We start from the raw sequence: 23,274 nt of genomic DNA, 5'->3' as shown, positions 1-23,274 counted from the left end.
TTCACAATCCCTGTGATAGCCCCACTGTTTTCACAATCCCTGTGATAGCCCCACTGTTTTCACAATCCCTGTGATAGCCCCACTGTTTTCACAATCCCTGTGATAGCCCCACTGTTTTCACAATCCCTGTGATAGCCCCACTGTTTTCACAATCCCTGTGATAGCCCCACTGTTTTCACAATCCCTGTGATAGCCCCACTGTTTTCACAATCCCTGTGATAGCCCCACTGTTTTCACAATCCCTGTGATAGCCCCACTGTTTTCACAATCCCTGTGATAGCCCCACTGTTTTCACAATCCCTGTGATAGCCCCACTGTTTTCACAATCCCTGTGATAGCCCCACTGTTTTCACAATCCCTGTGATAGCCCCACTGTTTTCACAATCCCTGTGATAGCCCCACTGTTTTCACAATCCCTGTGATAGCCCCACTGTTTTCACAATCCCTGTGATAGCCCCACTGTTTTCACAATCCCTGTGATAGCCCCACTGTTTTCACAATCCCTGTGATAGCCCCACTGTTTTCACAATCCCTGTGATAGCCCCACTGTTTTCACAATCCCTGTGATAGCCCCACTGTTTTCACAATCCCTGTGATAGCCCCACTGTTTTCACAATCCCTGTGATAGCCCCACTGTTTTCACAATCCCTGTGATAGCCCCACTGTTTTCACAATCCCTGTGATAGCCCCACTGTTTTCACAATCCCTGTGATAGCCCCACTGTTTTCACAATCCCTGTGATAGCCCCACTGTTTTCACAATCCCTGTGATAGCCCCACTGTTTTCACAATCCCTGTGATAGCCCCACTGTTTTCACAATCCCTGTGATAGCCCCACTGTTTTCACAATCCCTGTGATAGCCCCACTGTTTTCACAATCCCTGTGATAGCCCCACTGTTTTCACAATCCCTGTGATAGCCCCACTGTTTTCACAATCCCTGTGATAGCCCCACTGTTTTCACAATCCCTGTGATAGCCCCACTGTTTTCACAATCCCTGTGATAGCCCCACTGTTTTCACAATCCCTGTGATAGCCCCACTGTTTTCACAATCCCTGTGATAGCCCCACTGTTTTCACAATCCCTGTGATAGCCCCACTGTTTTCACAATCCCTGTGATAGCCCCACTGTTTTCACAATCCCTGTGATAGCCCCACTGTTTTCACAATCCCTGTGATAGCCCCACTGTTTTCACAATCCCTGTGATAGCCCCACTGTTTTCACAATCCCTGTGATAGCCCCACTGTTTTCACAATCCCTGTGATAGCCCCACTGTTTTCACAATCCCTGTGATAGCCCCACTGTTTTCACAATCCCTGTGATAGCCCCACTGTTTTCACAATCCCTGTGATAGCCCCACTGTTTTCACAATCCCTGTGATAGCCCCACTGTTTTCACAATCCCTGTGATAGCCCCACTGTTTTCACAATCCCTGTGATAGCCCCACTGTTTTCACAATCCCTGTGATAGCCCCACTGTTTTTTTTTTAAATTTTATTTAGTATTTTTATTTTATGTGTATGTGTGTGTTGCCTGCATGTAAGGAAGTGCACCCATGGTCCTGCAATGCCTGTGGAGGACAGAAGAGGCTGTCGGATCCCCTGGAACTGGAGTTACAGACAGTTGTTAGCTGCCATGTGGGTGCTGGGATTCAAACCCGGGTCTTCTGCAAGAACAACCACTGTTCTTAACTGCTGAGCCATCTCTCCAGCCCCAGCCCCATTGTTTTTACATAGTAAAATGTGGCGGACTAAAACCTGCTTATGAGTTTAATGAATCATCCTAATAGGAAACATTTAAAATGTGTTTATATTTATCAAAACTGGGCTATACAGTTACTTCCCATTTACTCATTCTTTAGTCTATCTCAACATTTACGGTGATTCTGTTGGGTTTAGGGGCCACAAAGATGAAGATGAGGCTCTCCCCAGCCAAGGAAAACAGGGACACTGGAGAAGACAGCCAAAGACAAGCACAAGGCTTCCTCTTCATTCATTCTGAGTGTATTCATATAACAATTATTTCCTAAGTATACACACACACACACACACACACACACACACACACACATTCTCCCCTCAAGAATGAGGTAGCAAATAAATGTACAAAACACACAATGTCAAAATAGAATGCAATAAAATCTATAGACTTTACCAGAAAAATCATTCAATCAAGATAATCTAAAGTGCACAAAACTTTTGAAGGATTGGTTTATTCTGATTACATCAAAGTACAGCTAACTGTCCTCATATCTTACAGATCTTGAGTGGGAAACAGTGTAAGGCATTCAGTGTTTAGTCCAGCTACAGGCAAGTGTGTGTGTGTGTGTGTGTGTGTGTGTGTGTGTGTCCGTGTCCGTCCAGCCATCTCTCTGAACTTGGAGCTTACCAGTATGGCTAGATTAGCTGACCAGCTAGTTCCACAGATCAGCCTGTCTCTGCCCTACCCAGTGTCTGCATTAGAGGAGGGAACCATCATGCCTAGCTTGACCCAGTTTGGGTGTTGAGGATCCAAATCCAGGTCCTCATCCTTCCATGACAAGAACACCTACCCGCCAAGTCACTTTTCCAGCTCCTTATTTTATTATTATTTTTTTATGCAGCAGGTCTTGTGCACACTGTCATGACTGCTGTGAGCTTGCATGTTCAACTGCCCTGCTATCTGAAAAACAGTGTTTCCTTATAGTCACTCACCACCTCTGACTCTTAAAAATGTCCCACCCTCTCAGGAAGATCCCTGAGCCTGGGAGAGAGGTGTGATAGGGATCTCATTCAGGATTGAAAACCCTTGGGTCTTTCATTCTCTGCATGGTGACTATATATTTGGCTCTGTGATAATTGCCTTTTACTGCAAGTTTCTTTGATGAGGGCTGAGAGCTATATTAATCTGTGGATACAGCAGTAAGTCATTAGGAGTCATTCTAATACTCTGTCCACTTAGTAGAATATTGACAGCAGGTTTTCCCCTAGGGCCATGGCCTCTCTAGCCACAGGTTCTTGGCCCCAATATTGGTGCCAGGTATGGGCTCCATCTCATGAAGCAGACCTTAAATCCAACTAGCAGGTGGTTGGTTACTGACATAACATCTGCGCCATTATTGCACTAGTGGGCATAACTTGCCAGGTCAGTCATTTTTAACACACAAGGTTCACAGCTGAGTAAGACTGATAACTTTTCTGTTCCAGTAGTGTGAACAGCACCTTCCAACACTGTGAAAGCTAGTCAGTAGAGATGAAGCTTTCAGGTCAGGGCTGACTTGTTTTCTCCATGTTTTACAACTAAACTACGTGTTATCTTCAGCATGAAGGTCTTGCTGGTAAGTTCTGGAGGGTAACTAAGAGAAATGGCAATGGCCTGTAATGTTTGCGGGGGGGGGAGGTCCACGGAATCCCACTGGTCAGCAACTTGAAGAAAGTACCCCATTCCTGGTACTGGGGCTGCTATTTGCTAGGATGAGGTTGTCTAGTTGGGATATTGTCCCCCTAGTATAAGATAATCCATTTAACCTCTCTTCATATATATACATGGAGATATTTTGGAGAGCTTTTAGAATAATAGGTTTACATATGGTTTTTCAGAAGGCCTTAATTGTTAGTCATCCCTCTCCGTGTGCCCTCCTGGACCCTATTCTCCACCCCACTTAATCCTTCCTGCTCCTGTATCCCCTTTATATCACTGCATTCTATTGCTCCATCTCCCTTCACTTGACAGTATGCTCCTCCTCACCCATGGCTGTTGCCAGCCCCTTATTTTTAAATTTGAATTACTTTCTTCCTTTTAGCCACAGGCATGGTTTTCGCTACAGTCTTGGAAGAGAACTGATTCATGAATTTATATTGACTTGATCACTGATCTCTGCAGGCATTAAAGTTTGCTTTCTCTACTAGAATTCAACAAAATACAAGTGTGTTATTGTGTGGCATATACGGTGTTCTTCATTAAACTAGGATAGAGGATTAGCCTGGTCATAATCTCAACTACAGTAAATAAGTGAGATTCAACAAGGCCCTTGGGCCAAAATGATCTTTCTAAATAAATTCAGTCACATGCATTCCCCGCATTCAGACGAAGTAAGTCCTCATTCCTCCGACCAAAGCCTTCACCCACCACACACACCTCTGAGACGCCCTGGCTTTCACCATAATCTCACAGCACATCTTCCTCGGCTCCTCATGGTCAACTGCTGACCCTTTCCCAGTCCAGGTCCTGCTAACCAGACTTCCATTTTATTCAGAGTTCCCCCTAGTTAAAATCCACTTTCTTTATCTACCTGATCAGAAGCCAACTCAGCTCTGAAATAAATACCACCTCAGCTGGAGGTCACCCTGCTGGATGACACAACTGAACGTGTTTCCATCATAACTGTGACTACTGTTGACAGTGATTCAGATGTGAACACAGCATATTCACTAAAGAATGACTTCTTCTGCTGTACAGCCTCTGTGCCTAGCATAGGTTCTAACAATTAAATAAACATTGAAAATCCATTTTCATATTTTGCCAAGAAAAACAAACCATTTCCTTTTTACCAATGAAATTCTGTGTCTATTTTTAAAACACATCGCATATTTCCTCTAGACTTTTTCCAAACGCTATTAACAATGAATAGTGGGGTAGTTCCCCAAATGCTACAGATACCACTGTTTCCTAAAACCAAAATCAATAGTGACAACTTCAAAAACTGAAGCAAATTAAGTTGCAACAGTTTGTTCTTTGGTCCTTCTCAACTTCCCTAAAATTTATTTTAAAATTCTAACTGTATGATTTTCAACCAAGCACAATGGCTATTATTTTCAAAGGGCAAGACAATGTTAAACTATGCCAGAAGATCATTAAGTGTCTAATGTTCACAGTAAACTCAAATCAGAAAGCAAATGTAGATAAAATGCTTATTTGCTCCCATTTTGCCTGATCATCTGTTGTTATGTGAAGTCATATTTCCTGTCAAAAGCGTAACAAAGCTTCCCCTTCTCTACAGGGCACAAATTAGCAACCTGGTCCATCAAATTACCTAGCTGTAATTCACTATTTCAGTCCAGGAGAGTATCCACATGTTCTTTTGCCACCTGGGAAAACTACCTTGAAAAGAAAACTATGCCCTTGGCTGCTTATCAACTAGCCCATGGGGAAGGAGGTGGGGCTGATGGACTAGATTCCTCATGTGCTGCATTACTGAATTATTACATCACCTTTAAATGACCTGCAAAAGGGCAAAAACTAATTTTACTGTGAATTCAAAGGACTCTACCTGCCATCCTACATGATAAGGCATTTACCAACCATATTTTCAAATGATGAAAAATTACTGTAAAGTAGTAGGTAAATAGGCTCCTAAAACTGTTCACACCCCAGCCCCTGAAACTCGTGACTGTCACTAAATTGGTAAAAGGAACTTTGTGGATGAGTTAAATATGGGGAGTGTGATAGTTATCTTCAACTTGACACAAACCCAGTTACCCTAGAAGAGGGACCCTTAATTGAAGAATTGTCCAGATAAGATTGTCCTGTGGCCATGTCTGTGAGATATTTATTAATTTTTAATTGAGGTAGGAGGGTCCAATCCATTGTGGGCGTGCCATTCCTAGTCAGGAGGGCCTGAACTGTTTTAAGAAAGGCAGCTGAACAAGCCAGGGGAAGCAAGCCAGGGAGCAGCTTCCTGCTTCAGTCCCTGCCTCCAGGTTCTTGCTTGAGTATCTGCCCTGGCTCCCCGAGAAGATGGACTGTAACTTGTAATTCCCCCGCAAGATGGTTTTGGTCAGTGTTCTATCACAGCAACAGAAAGCAAACTAGAATAGGGAGTTAACCCGGTGGTTCCTAAATCTATCAACAAGGATTCTTAGAAGAGATTGGACCACAGCAAAAAAGGCAAAACCATGTCTCAAAAAACCGTAGAAGGAAGAAATAAAGGAAGACAGGAGAAGGAAGTGCAGTGGGAAGCGAAGGGGAAGAGAGAACGAGGAGAAAGAGGACGATGAGGGCCACAAGGAACAGCAGTGTGAGTGGAGTGGCCAGGCCAGGACCTTCTCCAGGAAGATGCTTCTCCATGGAGCCCATGGGAACCAGGCGGCTAACAACCTTTTTTCATTCCTTTAATATTCATTTTGAACTTCTAAGCTTTCAAACTATATCAGAATAAATTTATGTTAGGCCAATAAATGTAGTAATTTGTTACTGCAACAAAAAGAAGTTAAGGGCGTGACTGAGCCGCATCTCCAGAGCGTAGTGTTGGGGGACATCCGATGGCTAAAGAAACTCGAACTACAGCTTTAATGTTTCCTGAAAACTGCATTGATGATCAGACAATAAAATTGACTTTTATGTATCATCATTTAAAATTTACCTGACATTATTTGATATAAATATATAATAAATTCAATATAAATTAGAATTATGGTGCATTTGTCTTATCGTGTGTGTGTGTGTGTGTGTGTGTGTGTGTGTGTGTGTGTGGTGTATGTGCAGGTGCTCTGAGCATTAAAGTCAAAGGAAATCATCAGGTGTCCGGCTCTACCATGCTTGTTCTTTTTAGATAAGATCTGTGACTTAACCTGGAATGAGGCTGGCAACCATAAGTCCCAGGGACCCTCTGGCCTCCACCTCTCCCCACCCAATAGCACTGGGAGTAGCCATGTAGACACACACAGACACACACAGACACACACACAGCTTTGCCTGGGTTTTTACTTGGGAGCTGAGATCTGAACTCAGGTCCTCATGCTTACGTAGCAAACATTTTTACCCACTGAGTCATCGCTCCAGCCATATCTGTCTTATTCTTATGGTTTTTACAACATGTTCCTTTTGAGCACTTCCAAAATACTATGTGCTTAGTGCTCAAGTTCTGAAAATTCTCATAACCCCAAACTAATGATTTGATTGGTAATAAACTTCTTGATATTTCACATATACAAATGACAGATATTACCTTTTGTAGTTTTTAGATATGGGAACTAAGCTCTTGTGTTAACACTTTTTAATCAATATTTTTTTCAATTATTAAGAATTCATACATATTTAACAGCCTTGGTTCGCTAATATTTATCACCCTGTTGTTTCTTTTCTTAATTTTTATTGAACTTTTGAGATTGTCATACAATATAATTTGATGGTATTTAGATCCTCTCATCCTCACCTCCCTCCACCCAACTTAATGTACTCCATTATCTATACAATAAGACCTATAGAGTCTAATCTGAACCCCTAAATGTCCTTCAGTGTGGGTTCATCCACTGGAGCCTGGTTAACCCAGCAAGAGTCCCATCCCTGTAAGAGACTGTCTCTCCCCCTCCCAGCGGCCATTAGTTGCCGAAAGTTCCTTAGGTCGGGGTGGGATTTCTTACCCACCTTGACATGTCTATGCTGGGATTTTGTCTAGTTTGAGGCTGGATGGAACTTGTGCATGTTGTCACCACTGCTCTGAGTTCATATAAGTAACTGACCAGTTGTCTGGGAAACTCTTTCATTTCTTGAAGACAAAAAAATCATCACCTCACCTCCAAATATCTGACCTCACCAGGCATCATTATCCCTGCTCTGACCTGGCTTGTATAACTCATACTCTATTGGTCACAAATGGTTAAACTAAGAAGCTAGACGGTATTTCTAATAAACCTGCATCCAAACAAGTGTGATAGTGCTTTGACCCAGCAGAGAAGTTCCCTGAATGTTAGACTCCAGAAAATTATTTCAGAATTGTCCTCCCACCCCATGAAAACCAAACAGAATCCATGGTAGCATGCCCATAAACCATAGGCACACAAAGGCAAGCACATAAACCTAGTGCAAAACTTCAGCAGCCTACAGCTGAGAACCAATGCACTTTGCAAATTCTCTGAAATCAAGATGATGAAAAAACTCTTTGACAAAAACTCTTCACATGTTGAGATACGGCAGATACCATCAAAATACAATAAAAAACAAGGAAGAAAGAAAATTCTGCGGGCATCACAATTAATGAAGACATCCCCTTGCTTCCGCTGAGCAGCTCATCAATTCCTAAATGGACAGCAGTGAGCACTGCCTGCCATGAGACCACTCCATTGCTCTCTGGAGCACATACAGAGATCAAATCTAAATCGAATGCATAGTAGAACACAATAGCCAGGTGATAGCCTGCATGGAGCACCTTCACAAACTCTACTCAATTACTCACACTTTGGGTTTTACATATGTAAGTCGGTCTGTGGTCCACAGCCCAGATAAATAGCAACACATAAAACGGGACCCACCGTGCTTAGGTCTGTGCCTTTCGCTCCCTGGGGACTTGTCAGAATGAGAAGGGCCTCATAGGAAAATTCATGTGTTGTGCTGTGCACGTATAGTGGCTGATATATACATCTAATGACTATATTCTGTTTCTGGATGTGAACTCTGAAATCTGTATCACAAACACATGTCTTATCAGGCCAAGTGAATCACAACTCATGGGGATAAAGGATCTCATATTTCTGTGCCCTTCCACAGATAATATGAATATACACACCTAACTGGGCCATTCTTGCCCAGCACTACTTAACATAACACCTTTTAAAGAACCGATACTAAATAGTCACTATTGAAAACCTATTAACTCAAGAAAGAAAACTTGCTATTTCACGAAAAAAAAATATTAGATTAGCGTGGTAGAATTGTAGATGATCAGGACGTACAGTATTAGAGGGAATAGTACCATTAACAGCAGCTCCTTTAACCAAAATTCTCTCCTACAGGATGAGGTAAATAAGCCACAGGGGAGAGCTGCAGCATAAAACAGCCAGCTGTCAGGTGGGTTTCTTTCTTTGATATTATGAAACTTATAAAGCAAACCATTGAGATTACAAAGAAACATTTAAAACGAGCTCATTAAATGCAAATTAGTACCAAACACTGAGTAAGTGCTGGGCTACAACTAAAGGCTGAAGAAACAGCAACTAAGAGACAGTTTTCATTGATCTAGGGACAGAAAGCCAACAGAACAAAGAATTTTGCACTAAGCTGGCTCATGAATATGAAGTGTTTTGAAATAAGGAGAACATTTTCTTTCTTTTTCCTTTTTTGGGGCATTTTTCAAAGCAGCTTTGGAGGTGGGAATGGATTTGCATATCTTAATATCAAACACCCTCATTGTATCATTTTCAAGCAATGAAGCTATGGAATTTTTTTAAAATTCAGACTTCAGAAAAATCTTTAGAAATAGAACCAGAATTGTAAAGGGCACAAGGTTGTTTCACTGTACAAAATGACATAAAAATCTTCTGCACAAAAGTTTTGTGAAACTCATCTTGTGACACAATGAATAAATAGTTTATTCATCAATAAATAGTTTTTAGACAGCGTTGCTTTCGTCTCAAGTTATTAAAATGACAGGGCAAGTAGCGACACACAGTACATTCAACCACAAATACAAATTCCGAGCCTTCAAATTTACTACTTACAAGTTTCAACAAAACTGCAGAATGGTGGGCCAACAGTAAGTTGAGATTGATATTCATAGCGGCGAGGCCCATTTCCTGCTTATGCCACACCTGTATTCCTGACCCCTCACGGCACACTATACATGCTCAATCTTACAATGTGTTTCCGTGAAAATACAGCACTGTGCAATCCGTGGCTTTTTTTCTTTGAATTTGTCTTTAAATTACAATGTGCTAGCCTTCATCTATAAAGAAGGTAATAATAAAGAAATACTTGCTGGCAAGTCACAATCAAATGCACACTTACTAACGTTATCAGCGCAGGGTACCCACAGGCATCTGGGAAGCGTACACACTTACTAACGTCACCAGCGCAGGGTACCCACAGGCATCTGGGAAGCATACACTGAAAAGGCCTTATGCCCACTGCATACTCACTCTCAGGGGGGATATTTTGGTAACTAACATGTCTTATACAATTGAAGGCTAGGAAGCACTAACCGCGGTTCTGCATATGCAGATTATTAAATTCTCTAAGAGATGTTGAACAAAGTACAGAAAGGAATGTTTTTAAAGGGTTTTTAAATTTATTTTATGTGTATGAATATAATGTCTGCATGTATGTAAGCATACCCGTGGACATTATATGACACAGTCAGAAAGGGTGACAGATCCCCCGGAAATGGAGTTACAGGTGGTTGTTTGCAACCATGCGGGTGCCGGGAATTGAACCCAAGTCCTCTGCAAGAACAGCCAGTGCTTGCGCTCTTAACCACGGAGGCTTCTCCTGCTCCCAAGAAAGGAATACTTTTTAATCAATAAAAATAGCATTTTTGAAGTGGACACTAGGACTGGAACCCAAAGTCTTGTACGTGCCAGGATATGTCACTGAGCTACATCCCCAGGACAAAGCCCTCTAAGGATAAAGACACTGGATTTTAACTTAAGAACTTCCTATTTCAATTGTACGGATACGTGATAATACCCAAATACCTAATGTATAGGGCATTAAGTATAAATTCACAAATTTCAATACTAAAATTCAATTTCAAACACAACGAAAGGCTCATTTCTTTAAAAGTGGGGAAAAAAAAGTTTTAAAAGAAGGCACCCAAAAATTAATTTTTTCTCGATTGCATTTTCTGAGGCTTTTCTGGGCTGCTTTTTATTACCTTGACTTCCTTCTCCATTTCTCACAAAGGCACAAGTTTTCACTGACTTCAATTAAATTATGTGTTTGAGTCTGTCTAGGTCAGGGCACTTAACATATCAATCATAATCCAAGGTGGAAATGTAGGTACTTTTGAAGCAGTCTAGACGCCAAAAAGGGAATCTTCTATTTTGAGAAAACTAAAAAATTATTTTATGGGTAGTGAGGTAACAATCAGTCCCCTTTCCCTCGCATTTAGCCAGGAAACCAATTCATATCATTTTCCTCAAAAGACAGTCAGGACTTAAATGAAATGGGAGACAGTCCCTGCACTAAGTAGGGGGTGGCAGTTTGAGAGGGCACAGGTCTGAAGGCGCCAGCTCTGAGTGGCACTAGTCAGCAAATGAAATGGCGTGGTTCCAACACCGATATTTGCCTGTACTTTGATCTGCACTGGGCACTGAGTAAAGACCTAACGCCCTTGTTTCCTGGTTCCAAAGTTACTCAGAAAACACAAATCGATCCTTCCAGGGTCTCCTTTGAATTGCTCTGTCACCTAACTTGAATACTATCAGTGCATCCAAATCCCAAACCAGCAATTCAGTTTATTAAAATATGGCTACCAACAGTTGAACTATGCAACTGAACAAGATAATTTATTTCATATTGCTCATGTGTGTGTGTGTGTGTGTGTGTGTGTGTGTGTGTGTTACTTTACTGGGGGGGTAAGAGATTTAGTCATTTATGTTGAAACACTATTCACACTGAGAAAACAGTAGCTGAGTAATGTTTTTAAAAACTCACCTTACACCCCTATGTTACTTGATCTGTAACCACAAAGTCCATACATACTCCTTCCTCAGGTGGGGTTCAGATAAATCTAAAAAAACTGCCTAAGTATGTTCCATTCTTAAAGAATTATCAATATACTCATTTATTAGATGGTTTATAAAGAAGTAATGATTTCTAGGTCTTAAGTTTCTGTCTTTATAGAGCTTAATGACAAACTCGGTCCTCAAAATTATCCATGAACTAGATTACATAGAACTAAGCTAAATGTATGAAATTATCTTCAAAATATATAAATTTTCTTGTAAAATTTCCTTCAATTTTTTAAAAAAATCTCTTCCACCTGGTTTGCTGATTTCAGCTCAAATTTATGTTTATAAGCAACTTGCATGTAAATGTCACCCTCAAAGGTTCAATAAGGTTTCTAAAATTTTATATTTTTCTCTTAATTTGAAAGTTTTCAATTTATTCACCAAAACTACATAGCACTAGGAAAGTAAGAGAAATTGAACATTCTTCGAATATACCACAGATACCAAGACAACATTACTTAACTGGCATGCTTCCCCCAGTGACTGGTAGACTGCTGTACACATTTTAACATCATATTCCTAAGTATAAATCAGACTTGGCTGATTGCGTTATGTAAAGCACGTGTTTCATAAATCCACCTCTCATCCTTTAGACACATGAGGAAGCATGCACTTCCCATGTGCTTGGTGTGATGCTTGTCAGGTTCAGATCACAAACAAGTTCACCAAACCTTCAAGACATCGTTTGGAGCAATGAAAACTCCAAACAGCACTGCTTTCTAAACATCCCTAAGTATTTCCATTACTTTTTCCAGAAACCAGAGTGACCTGGGGCTTAACCCCCACGGGCCTTTCTAACCTTACACTTCCGGCGTTTATTGACCACGAGCACTGCCACGTCCGAAGCCTTACTAATGAAACCGCGCCTGGCTCTGACCTGGAAGGGTTCATCTTTGCAGTATCGACTTTCAATTATTCATCTCGGACCTTCAGGGAGATTTCTGAAACGGGGGGAACTGAGGAAGCGAGACTTCACTCCGGCTGGCGGGACTCTCTTCTGAGCCCACCATTTCCACCTGTCAAATGCGTCACGACTTTTCTGGAAGTTCTACAGAGTAGGCAAACCCGTCCCTAAGTGACAGCTCCGCAGACCCCGCAAGGAGCATGAAGGCCAGAAGCCGCCCTGGGATGGACCAGGCTGCGGGGAGATGGACCAGGATAGACCAGGATGGACCAGGTTGCGGGGAGGTGGACCAGGATAGACCAGGCTGCGGGTGGGATGGACCAGGATGAACCAGGCTGCGGGATGGCGGCCCGGCTGTCGGGGGGCGCAGGGGCACACGTTGCGTGGGCACGGGACTGAGTAGGGCTGGGCAGGGACTGAACACACACTTCTGCTGCGGACACACATCCTGTTGGACCGCCTCCACCAGGGAAGCACTGAGCAAGGAGCACCGCCCCTGCCAGGGAAGCACTGAGCACGGAGCACCGCTTCCTCCGTGGAAGCACTGAGCACGGAGCACCGCCTCCACCAGGGAAGTACTGAGCACCGAGCAACGCCTCCTCCGGGGAAGCACTGAGCAAGGAGCACCGACCACCGAGCACCACCTCCGCCGGGTCTGACAGGCGGCGCGACCCTCGGGGTCCCCTTCCGGCGGGTGGCGTGACGTGGTGTCCCCCACGGGCGCGGAGCGGCGCAGAGACGCTGTACCTGGCGGGCACCACGTACCTATCATGGTCACCGGGCGGGCGGCGGCGGCTGGGCGAGCAGGGCCTACGCGGACACCGGCGCCCGCCCGAGCCTCCCACCGGCGGCTCCGTCGGGTTAAGTCATCCAGTCTTCCCCCGCCCCGCGCTCCAGGCCGGCGCAGCGCGCACGCGCAGAGGACTCGGCGCGCGGGGCCCACTGGGAGTCGTAGTTTTTAACGCGTAGGCGGCTCCCTTTCCGGCTTAAGGCCCAGGAAACGCACGTCACGGGGAGTGGAGGGGGGGGGGGGGGGGGACTGTGGTTTAGTTTGTCCCAGGCTCTTAGCAACCAGGGGGCCCCCCTTTGGAAGGGGGGAGAAGCCCTAGCCCCTGCCCCCCCCCCTTCTCCCCCCCCCCCCCCCCCTAACTCCCTTCACCTAGGAGCTGCCAAACACCTGGATCACCCTGGGCACCACGAGGGGCTGAATTTCTACCAGTCACGCGCCGTTTCACATTTTTCCCGACCTCCTGCTCACATCCGTAACACCCACTGATTTTTCTACTACACTTTTTATAAGAACAAGACGTTTTCTAGGAAGATGGTGGCAGAGAAAGAGACCCTGACCTTAAACAAATGCCCAGACAAGATACCGAAGAGGACCAAGCTGCTGGCACAACAGCCGCTCCCGGTGCACCAGCCTCATTCCCTGGTCTCTGAGGGCTTCACAGTCAAAGCCATGATGAAAAACTCAGTCGTAAGTGATCTTCCCCCCATTGAACGCACTGGCTCCGAATCAGGGGACACGAGGTTGTAAGGATGACTGGCCCCAGGATGCATTCCAAGCCCAGGTCCTGGGTAGGCTTTGCCAGAGATGGTGCCCAAGGTGTGAAGGTAGGCTAGGTGGATAGAAAGCCTTCTGCGGTGATGTAGCGGGCAGGTTTAAAAGCACCTCCTTCCTTGAGAACTGGTGTTTTCTTCACCACCCCAAATTACCCAGGCAATTTGCTCGAAGGAAAAAATAAAATCCCTTTGCCTGTTACTGCCTAAACTAGCTCCATCAGCAAAAAGCATTCTAGAGCGAGTTTTTTGAATTCATGGACTTGCAAATTTTAACATGAGCAGATAAACAACTGGAACACGTAAACTCATTAAACAATAATATACAGTGGTTTTATCTCATGTAGGACATTTTTAGGTCTTGGAATTTACTCAGCAACATTATTACCAAAAGGTATCAACCTGTTAAAATACTCAAAAGCTACTTCATAGGAAGGCTGATTCTTGATAGGCCTTTTAAATACATTTTAAACAATATAAGCTTTAGCTCAAGTATCCCTGTAGAACAAGTCATATTTCATTGCTGTTATTTGTGGTAACAAAAATAAAATACTCTTACCATGAGTGGGAGAGAAGTATTTAAAAGGCACGCAAATGCTTTAGCTTTATGCATGACGCTGCTTTTAAACCTTCTTGCTTATTAACTAGCTTCTAATTTGGTAGGGTAAACCAAATTTGACTCCTGAGTTGGCACGTGTCTAGGAATGAGAGATAAATAATAAATTCAGCCTTTGAATGTGTACAATTTACACCATGCGAGGATCTTACTTGTTACGCAGAAATTCGATATGCTGACTTCCTAGAGCTCTCCTGTGTCCCATTATTTGTTTTACTCATAAGTTTCTAAAACGTCCTTAGTCCTAAACACATCTTTAAAGTACACAAAAGAATAAGATTCCACATAGACTTCCAGGTCAGTTTCCTATACAAAATTGTATTCTCATATTTTGTAATTTATGTCACTTAATTCAGAGTGGTTAAGATGCTTGGATGTAGTCTAAAAACTAACTGCAGATGTACAGAAAATAGAAGTGTATTCTTTCATATTCATTATTTACAGTTTACCATTTCCACATTCTGTGATTTAGTCTTTGCAGCATTATACAGGAATCTCTCTCTGTCTCTCTCTCACTCTGTCTCTCTCTCTGTCTCTCTTTCTCTCTCTCTCTCTCTCTCTCTCTCTCTCTCTCTCTCTCTCTCCAGTGTGCTCTGAAGGTGTCTTCTCTTCAGATGCACATGTCAATTTCCGTCTTGTAATTGCAACCCTGTGTTCCCAAAGCCAGTCCACAACCTCTTCCTCACTCACCTTGAGTTCCCTCTGTCAAACTCCAGCTCATTGTGTAATGAGTCATGCCATTGCTCTCCCAAGGAAAGCATACAGAATTTGTGTTAAGAATTGCAGAACTGTGGAAATTACCTAGAAATGGTGATAAATGTGAACAAACTCTCAGTGTCCCAGTGACAAGTGTTGTTTGATAGGGAGTAGTTCTTTCAATCATGTGAACTTTTGGTTGCATTCTAAATGAAGATAAGTAATCACAAAAATATTCAATCACAGAAAAATATTCAAATTCATGTTAATGCAATATTTGCCTATAAAAAGTAAAAGGTGATTCCTAATTTGAAGTTAATTTTCCTTTTAAATATCCTGTTTAGAGCATGGTGATGAAACCCATGGCCAAAACCCAATAACCCAGTATTGCATGACCATCATGTCAGCAAAGGTCTGCGCCAACAGACCTCAGCAGACAACAAGCAAGGCTGGGATGGTGAAACACACCTATAATCCCACATTAAGGAGGAAGAAGGAAGAGGACTGAAGTTTTGATGCCAACCTGGGCTATGCAGGAACTTCAAGACCAGCACAAGAAAACCCTGTCTCAAAAACACACAAATGTAGGAACACACACACACACACACACACACACACACACGAGTCAGATATGGATCCAAGACTAGAATAATAGAGAAATTCATTTCAATGTGTGTTGTATGCTGTAGCTTTTCTTCTACATTGATGTTTTATCTTCAGAGTGTGGAGGAAATTATTCTTTAATATTACTTTACAGATAAATCATATACTCATGTCTAATGATCAATACTATGTATCAATTTAGCAGAGACAACATAGCAGCAGCTTAACAATATGTAATTTATTTCTCTCATGCATGGAAGTTCAAATTTGGAAATTCCAAGAAGTTGGGTAATAAGTTTGCATGCCATTGGTCCAGGGATATAGGAGACTTCCATATCCCTGGTATGTATACAGGATGATGCATGGGCCAAAATGTACTCACCATCACCAAGGTCAAGTACCTTCCCTCGGGAGAAAAGAAAAAGGAAGCAAAAGGCTACTTATGGCATGACCAATCGATGTACCCCTCTTTCACCAATGTCCTCCTGGACAGACTTTAGTACTACAGACATGTTAATGTGTAGAGAAGGGGATGTACATAGCATTATATGTACATATATAATGACCCTACATGCATGGCCTTTTTGTTTGTTTTCAGGGTTCTGGAGATTAAATCCAGGGCCAGGTACATTCCAAGTGAATGCTCTATACCTGAACTCCACCTCCAATACCCATATCTCTATTTTACCTTTTTGAAAAAGCCTGTGAAAGCCTGAGCGTTGTTGTCACCCTCAGACATCAATACCAGTCCCATCAGGAAAAGGGCTAAGAAAGCTATACAGTTCCAAAAAGACATACCATCCACACAATCCATGGAATGAGGCAGCCAGCCACGAAGAGCAAGCAGATTCATTATGAAGACGTGTCCCAGATGTTGCCCTTATCACTTCTGCTCAAACACTTTGCCAGAGCTTAATCTTATATCCACAGCTGATTGGGAAAGGTAGCCTCTAACTGGTAACTCTGTGGCTAGCTGAAACTTGGTGTTTTACTACTGTACTATAAAGAAGACAGGATATTGGGGATAACTAGACATTTTCTGCCAGTAATGTTAAAGATGATGCATTATTAGTAAAACAAAGTATAAAGACAAAAGAATTACAGTACAAATGATGACATGTCGGTGGTTAGGTTTGCAAACACTTCTTCAGTCTAGTGAAAGGACCAATGATGGAAGCCCTCAACACCCGCACACCTCTCAGTTGTATAATGTCCCCAGAACTGCTCTCTAGACTATCTGTGCTATCAGTCAGTTATCCGGTACATTGGAGTACATCCTATTCCATATTTTAAATTTCATGTCCCCCATTCTAAACCAAAGAAACAATGTGTAGTTATTGTTGTTTGTGGTTTGCTTTATGCTGTTTCTCTTCTGAATGTCCCTTTCTTATACATATCTGTTTATCGAAATTCATTCTGTTACCAGATACCAACTATCTGCTGGTCAGTATATGAGTGTGTGCCCAGCACTCTTAAATGCCAGTGGTTTAGTAGTTCATAGAGACAGAACAGATGCTGTGTGGAAGCTGATAGTTTTTGTGTCTAGCAAAATGCCAACTGCTTCAAAAAGACCCTAAATTCTCCCTCTTTGTCACCCAGAAGGGAAGTTACATTTCACTCATTGTCATCTCTTGCTTTATGGTTGTTTCTGCTCGTGTTTTGTCTCCTTATACGAATTTCCCATGAGCATAGAATCTACCTCTAACTCATTTTTAAATTTCAACAAGAACCAAACAATTTGGTGTTTTATGAATATTTAATGGAGGTGGGAAAGCATCTCTAGCTTTCTTCCTTGCCTTCGCCCACTTTCTTGTCGGTCTAAGTATTGTTTTCTGTAGCTTGAAAAAATTCTAACCCTCTGGCATGATTTAGGAAACCAAAAAAAAAAAAAAAAAAAAAACCACTTTAAAACATAGGCAGATCAGGGAAGTCCTCACTTCAAATCCCAGGCACTCTGCTCACTGTACTCAGAATAGAAGCTGAAGTTCTCCTGAGAGGTACTCTGTGATCTGCCTGCTTGCTTTTTAAGTCATACTATCTATCTATCTATCTATCTATCTATCTATCTATCTATCTATCTATCTATCTATATCTACCATCTATCTATCTATCTATCTATTTCATATATCATCTATCTAATCTATCATCCATCATCTATCATCTATCTATCTATATCATATATCATCTATCACCTATCTATCCTATCTATCATCTATCTATCTACCATCTATCTATCTATCTATCTATCTATCTATCTATCTATATCATATATCATCTATCACCTATCTGTCTATCTATATCTATCTACCATCTATCTATCTATCTATCACCTATCTATCTATCTATCTATCTATATCTATCTACCGTCTATCTATCTATATCATATATCATCTATCTATCATCTATCATCCATCATCTATCTATCACCTATCATCTATCATCTATTTCTCTATCATCTATCTATATCATATATCATCTATCTATCATCCATCATCTATCTATCATCTATCTATCATCGATCTATCATCTATCTATCTATCTATCTATATCTATCTATCTACCATCTATCTATCTATATCATATATCATCTATCTATCATCTATCTATCTATCTATCTATCTATCTATCTATCTATCTATCTATCTATCTATCTATCTATCTATCTATCTATCTATCTATCTATCTATCTATCTATCTATCTATCTATCTATCTATCTATCTATCTATCTATCTATCTATCTATCTATCTATCTATCTATCTATCTATCTATCTATCTATCTATCTATCTATCTATCATCTATCTATCTATCTATCTATCTATCTATCTATCTATCTATCTATCTATCTATCACCTATCTATCATCTATCATCTATTTCTCTATCATCTATCTATCATCTATCTATTATCTATCAATCATCTATCTATAATCTATCATCTATCTATCTATCATCTATCTATCATCTATATATCATCCATCTATCTTTCATCTATCTATCATCTATCATCTATCTATCATCATCTATCACCTATCTAGCAGCTCTCTACATACACACCACCATCATCACTTTCTCCCTCACTTGCCCAATACCATCATCAATGGCTTGCTTGCTAGTCCTGAAGAGTTGTTTGCACAGCTGTCTTGGTATCTGTACCTTCAAGTTCCTTCTGCCTATGATGCATGGATCGCCCCTTAATGCTTCCATTTTGTGTTGGAAAGTTAACTTGGCTGTGACTTTGTTATCTCTGACTACTTAATATCTCAGCCTCTTAATAATTCCCCTTATCTCTGCTCCCTCATGCCAACATTCTTTCCCACTCACATTTTCTTCTGTGATGCCAGTGTACTAGAATCAGTGTTTTTGTACACTAGAGAAACTTCTGGAGCTTGGGAAGTCTATTGTTTCACGAACTGCGTCATCTAGATCAGGAAGAATTCTGCCACACACTGCGGGCCATGCTTTCTTTTTTGTGGTCAAATGAAGTAAGAATGACTCTATAATATGTACTAGCACTATTAAAGTTTGTTTTGCATCTTATATCATTTTAGTTTGAAAGGTAAAGTAGAAATTCTGGTGGTTTGTTTGCCAAATGACCAGAATTGTACTTTATCCTTTATATAAATTATATATTATATAAAATGCTTTCTTATTTAATTTAGGCTTCCTATTTACTTTAAATGATCTGCCAGTGATAGGTATATATCATCTCAGGTAACCTTGCTAATAGTTTGCTGATGTCGCATATGAAAGCTTCAGCAAATCATAGAGTGAGTTGTCTTACATCCATTGGCTTCTCCAACCAATCCTGTGAAAAGACCAGGCAGGTGCTTTTCCACAGAACGTAGGAGCCTCAGACATTTTTGAAACACTTATTAAACGAAAGAAAAGGGATGTAGATGTCTATATTATTTTTGACTCTGGAAAGCAGACTTCTGAGAAATCTTTTTATCAGCTGTGTACCATATGTATTGAAAATGCACATATCCCAAGTGAATTACAGGGGGTGCTAAATTGTGCACACTGGCATGTCCAGCTCCCTTCAAGAAGTATCAACATGGGCAGCCCAAATTGTGTTCAATGCATTATAAAATTGTGTGTGTGTGTGTGTGTGTGTGTGTGTGTTATAAAAATGGACATGAAGTTGGGAGGGAGGTTGGGTGTGGGGGAGAATCAAGGAGGAGTTAGGGGAGGAGTGGGAGTTGTGAATATAATCAAAACATATATGAAATTCTCAAATAGTTAATAAAAATATATATGAGAAAAAGAAGGGTAGAGGGCTGGAGAGATGGCTTTTTGTTTAAAACACTGGCTGCTCTTGCAGAAGACCTGGGCTTTGTTCCCAACATCCACATGGTGGCTAACAACTATCCATGGCTCTAGTTTCAGAGAACCAGTACCCTTTTCTGACTTCTACAGGCATTGTATGACACCGGTGCACTTACCTGCATGCAGACAATATACTCATATACAAAATAAAAATAGAAAATAAAATTAAAAAAAAAAAAAAGGACTGGAGAGATGGTGCGTCCAGGCTCACAACCAAAAGAAAAAAAGAAATATTAACACTACAAAATCCTCATCTGTTCCTTTCTGGCCACATCTCAGACATACCCCCAAGTTCAACTTAGTCTCTCAGGTTGGGGCTGGTTTTCTGCTTGTTGTTTCCTGGTTTGGAATTTGCATCAAGTATGTGATTGTCTTGTGTCTGCTACTTCCATCAAAATTCCGTCTCTGAGATGGGCTCCCATTGTTGTATACAACTGTAGCTGTAAATAAATCTTGGTGATTAGTTTTAAAAGTTAGTTTGACATAACCTAGAATCACCTGGGAAGAGAGTCTCAGTGAGGGATTATCTAGATGAGGCTGGCCTGTGGGCATGTCTGAGGGGAACTGACTTGATTGCTAACCGATGTAGAACGGCGCCCCTGAATGTGGGTACCAGCATTTCTTGGGCTGGGACCTGAACCGGCTGAGACGGAGGAAAACTAGCAGAGCATTAAGTGGCAGCGAGTAGGTTGCAACTGACGTCAGTGCGCCTGTGTGGATGCCATGTGACCATCTGCTTCCTTTCCTCCCTTGACTTCCTCTAAAGGATGCACTATAACCTGGAATTGTAACCAAAAATAAACCCTTCCTCCCATAAATTGCTTTTGGTCAGGATGTTTTATCACTATGTAATGTTTTAAACATTATTTTCATTTATTTATTTATTTATTTATTTATTTATTTATTTATTTATTTATTTACAATTATTATCATTAGTTGTTGTTGGTTATTTATTTATTTATTTATTTCTGAGACAGGGTCTCCCTGTAATCCCAGCTGACCTGGAACTCACTATGTAAACCAGGCTGAGCTTACCTCTGCCTCCAGAGTGCTGGGGTTAAAGTCATGCACCACCAAAACCCAGCCTTATTTTAAGCATTTTAAATCCTTGCACCTCCTCTCCTGCTGAGTTTTTATGTGATTTCCAACTTAAGATTATGACAGATAACACTCATTGTTTTCTTTTTTGAGAAACTGTATGAATAGCCAAAGAAATTTATGTGAGAGAGAAATTACTGTATTCTAAGTTGTTGGTATTTTGGGCTTTGGTAAATATATCAATATTATTGTTCCAATTGACCTTTCCAGTTTAACCTTTTGCCTGCTCTATGCAAGAGTCGCTTTTTCTGTAATCTCACCAATAGTTGTTATTTCCACTATTTTAAATTTTAAGTATTCCAGTGAGTATATAACGTTATGTGTTACTGAATTTAATATTAATTTTTATTCTGGCCGGGTTAAAAATGTCATTATTTGTTGATATATTTGTTCATTTGTTTAATTTTAAGAAAAGTTTTCATAAAGTTGCCCAGGCTGGCCTAGACCTCACTAGGTAGCCCAAAGTAGCCTCCTTGGATAAGAGCTGGGATTATAGATAAGTACCACTACACTGAGCCAAAATGTTGAGATATGTATAAACTGCTGGACATCTGGACATTTTAGTAGACTGTTTGGTGAAGTGCCTTTCTTGGCTTGATCTGGCTTATTGTAATTTTTTTACGTTCTACTTTAAACGATATTCAGCATTTATCAAATATATGTATTATAAGGTGTTTCCTATGCATTCCCTCTGGTAACTTTCATCTGTCTTTTAAAGTTCATGCTTTTCAGGGGAGTTGGTTCTGTGGAGCATATTTATACATTTCTTAAAATGTGTTTCTCAATCAATTTCAACTGTCTCACAATGAAATATACTTAGAGACAAGGCTTTGAAAATAAATTGAAGTGATCAAAAATGAAACAGAACAGTGAAATAATGAAATAAAAGGTAGCCAAAGCAGAAAGCTTGGACAGGAGAATGGGAGAATCAATCCCACTATGCGTAAGGGTCAGTATATTTATTGACTGGCAATCATGTTCAATTCTAAGCTTCTTGGCAAATGATGCTGGAAGGGGGAACATTGAATACCTGCCATTATCACAAAAGAAAAGGCCCCCCCCCCCCAAAATCACTGAAGGAAACAGAGCCTTCTCTGCACTGAATTCTCAGGGAAATTGATCTTACATCATTCTGGATACATGCAGCACACGGTATCTACAGGTTTTGCTTCATATAAAAAACGCAGCAGCAAATTTTATATAAAAAAGATAAAAGTGAATGTCAAGTACATGGTATTAAAATATATCTGGGTGAACTGGATTTTGCATGAGTTTTAAATGGACATAAAGCACGTGTAGATTTTTGATACCCCAATTAGATTCTGAAATAAATAGAATTCTCAATGCCCATAAGCGTGTGCAGATTCTGTGTTTATTTGGCTGTGGCTTTCTGTTCAGGTGAGAGTAGGTCAGTAACTAGCAGAGAGGAAGCAGGTGCTGTGAGACTAGAATGGAGGACCCAAGCGGGAGGACTGGAGAAGGCCTCGCACCAGAGAAGGCCTCCAGAGAGCTTTTTTCTGGTCAGTGGTGTAATGCAGAAGATGAGAAGACTTAGGGGAAGGAAGTGAGTGTAGAGAGGCCAAGACAGAGACCAGGCTCCCCGTTTGTCTTCTGAATCTTTTTGAAAAAAATAATTTATTGAGAATTTCATGCATGCATATAAGGTGTTTTGATCAAATCCATGCCCACTCCCTCCCTTCCAACTCCTCCCATATCTCCCCATCACTTGTTTTCTGATAACTTCATGTACTCTTCCTTCTTCTTTTTTTAAATGGGGCTTTTTTCTACTCTAACATTCCCCCTCTTTGAAGAGGTAATCCTAATATCTTTTAAGGATTAGATAAGAGAGCCCAAATTTTGAAATTTTTGGTGTTTGGAATGGAATATGTTGCTAAGAGGCCCAAGGACAATTTGACTTTTAGCCAAAAAACTGGCTACTTTTCTTTGGGGTCTTTTTACCCTAACTTCCTAGCCAGTTCCTGCCTCCTATTCTTATCACACCATCCTCTGAAGAGGTTACCCAAATTGCCAATAGGGAATAGGGACGCA

The 23,274-nt window shown here is 41.2% G+C and overlaps 2 protein-coding genes and 1 pseudogene across 2 annotated transcripts in view; 2 read left to right on the top strand and 1 right to left on the bottom strand.

Moving 5' to 3' along the window:
• The window catches only part of LOC103729224, a 61,630-nt pseudogene extending 49,134 nt beyond the window's left edge, over nt 1-12,496 (top strand).
• Nucleotides 1-13,203, bottom strand: part of LOC103729225 (E3 ubiquitin-protein ligase parkin-like) — a 521,211-nt gene extending 508,008 nt beyond the window's left edge. Inside the window, exon 1 of the mRNA XM_029560679.1 lies at nt 13,091-13,203. Coding sequence (XP_029416539.1) covers nt 13,091-13,097 — 7 coding nt within the window. The 5' untranslated portion in view covers nt 13,098-13,203. The remainder of the gene's footprint in view (nt 1-13,090) is intronic.
• A 180-nt stretch (nt 13,204-13,383) lies between these two features.
• The window catches only part of Pacrg (parkin coregulated), a 546,372-nt gene continuing 536,481 nt past the window's right edge, over nt 13,384-23,274 (top strand). Inside the window, exon 1 of the mRNA XM_008827204.1 lies at nt 13,384-13,802. Within this exon, the coding sequence (XP_008825426.1) occupies nt 13,647-13,802 (156 nt within the window). The 5' untranslated portion in view covers nt 13,384-13,646. The remainder of the gene's footprint in view (nt 13,803-23,274) is intronic.

The sequence above is a fragment of the Nannospalax galili genome, unplaced genomic scaffold, assembly GCF_000622305.1.
Source record: "Nannospalax galili isolate Female #2095 unplaced genomic scaffold, S.galili_v1.0 scaffold372, whole genome shotgun sequence".
NCBI lineage: Eukaryota > Metazoa > Chordata > Mammalia > Rodentia > Spalacidae > Nannospalax > Nannospalax galili.
The sequence above is the reverse complement of the archived record's forward strand: the minus strand, read 5'-3'. Positions and strand labels throughout refer to the sequence as shown.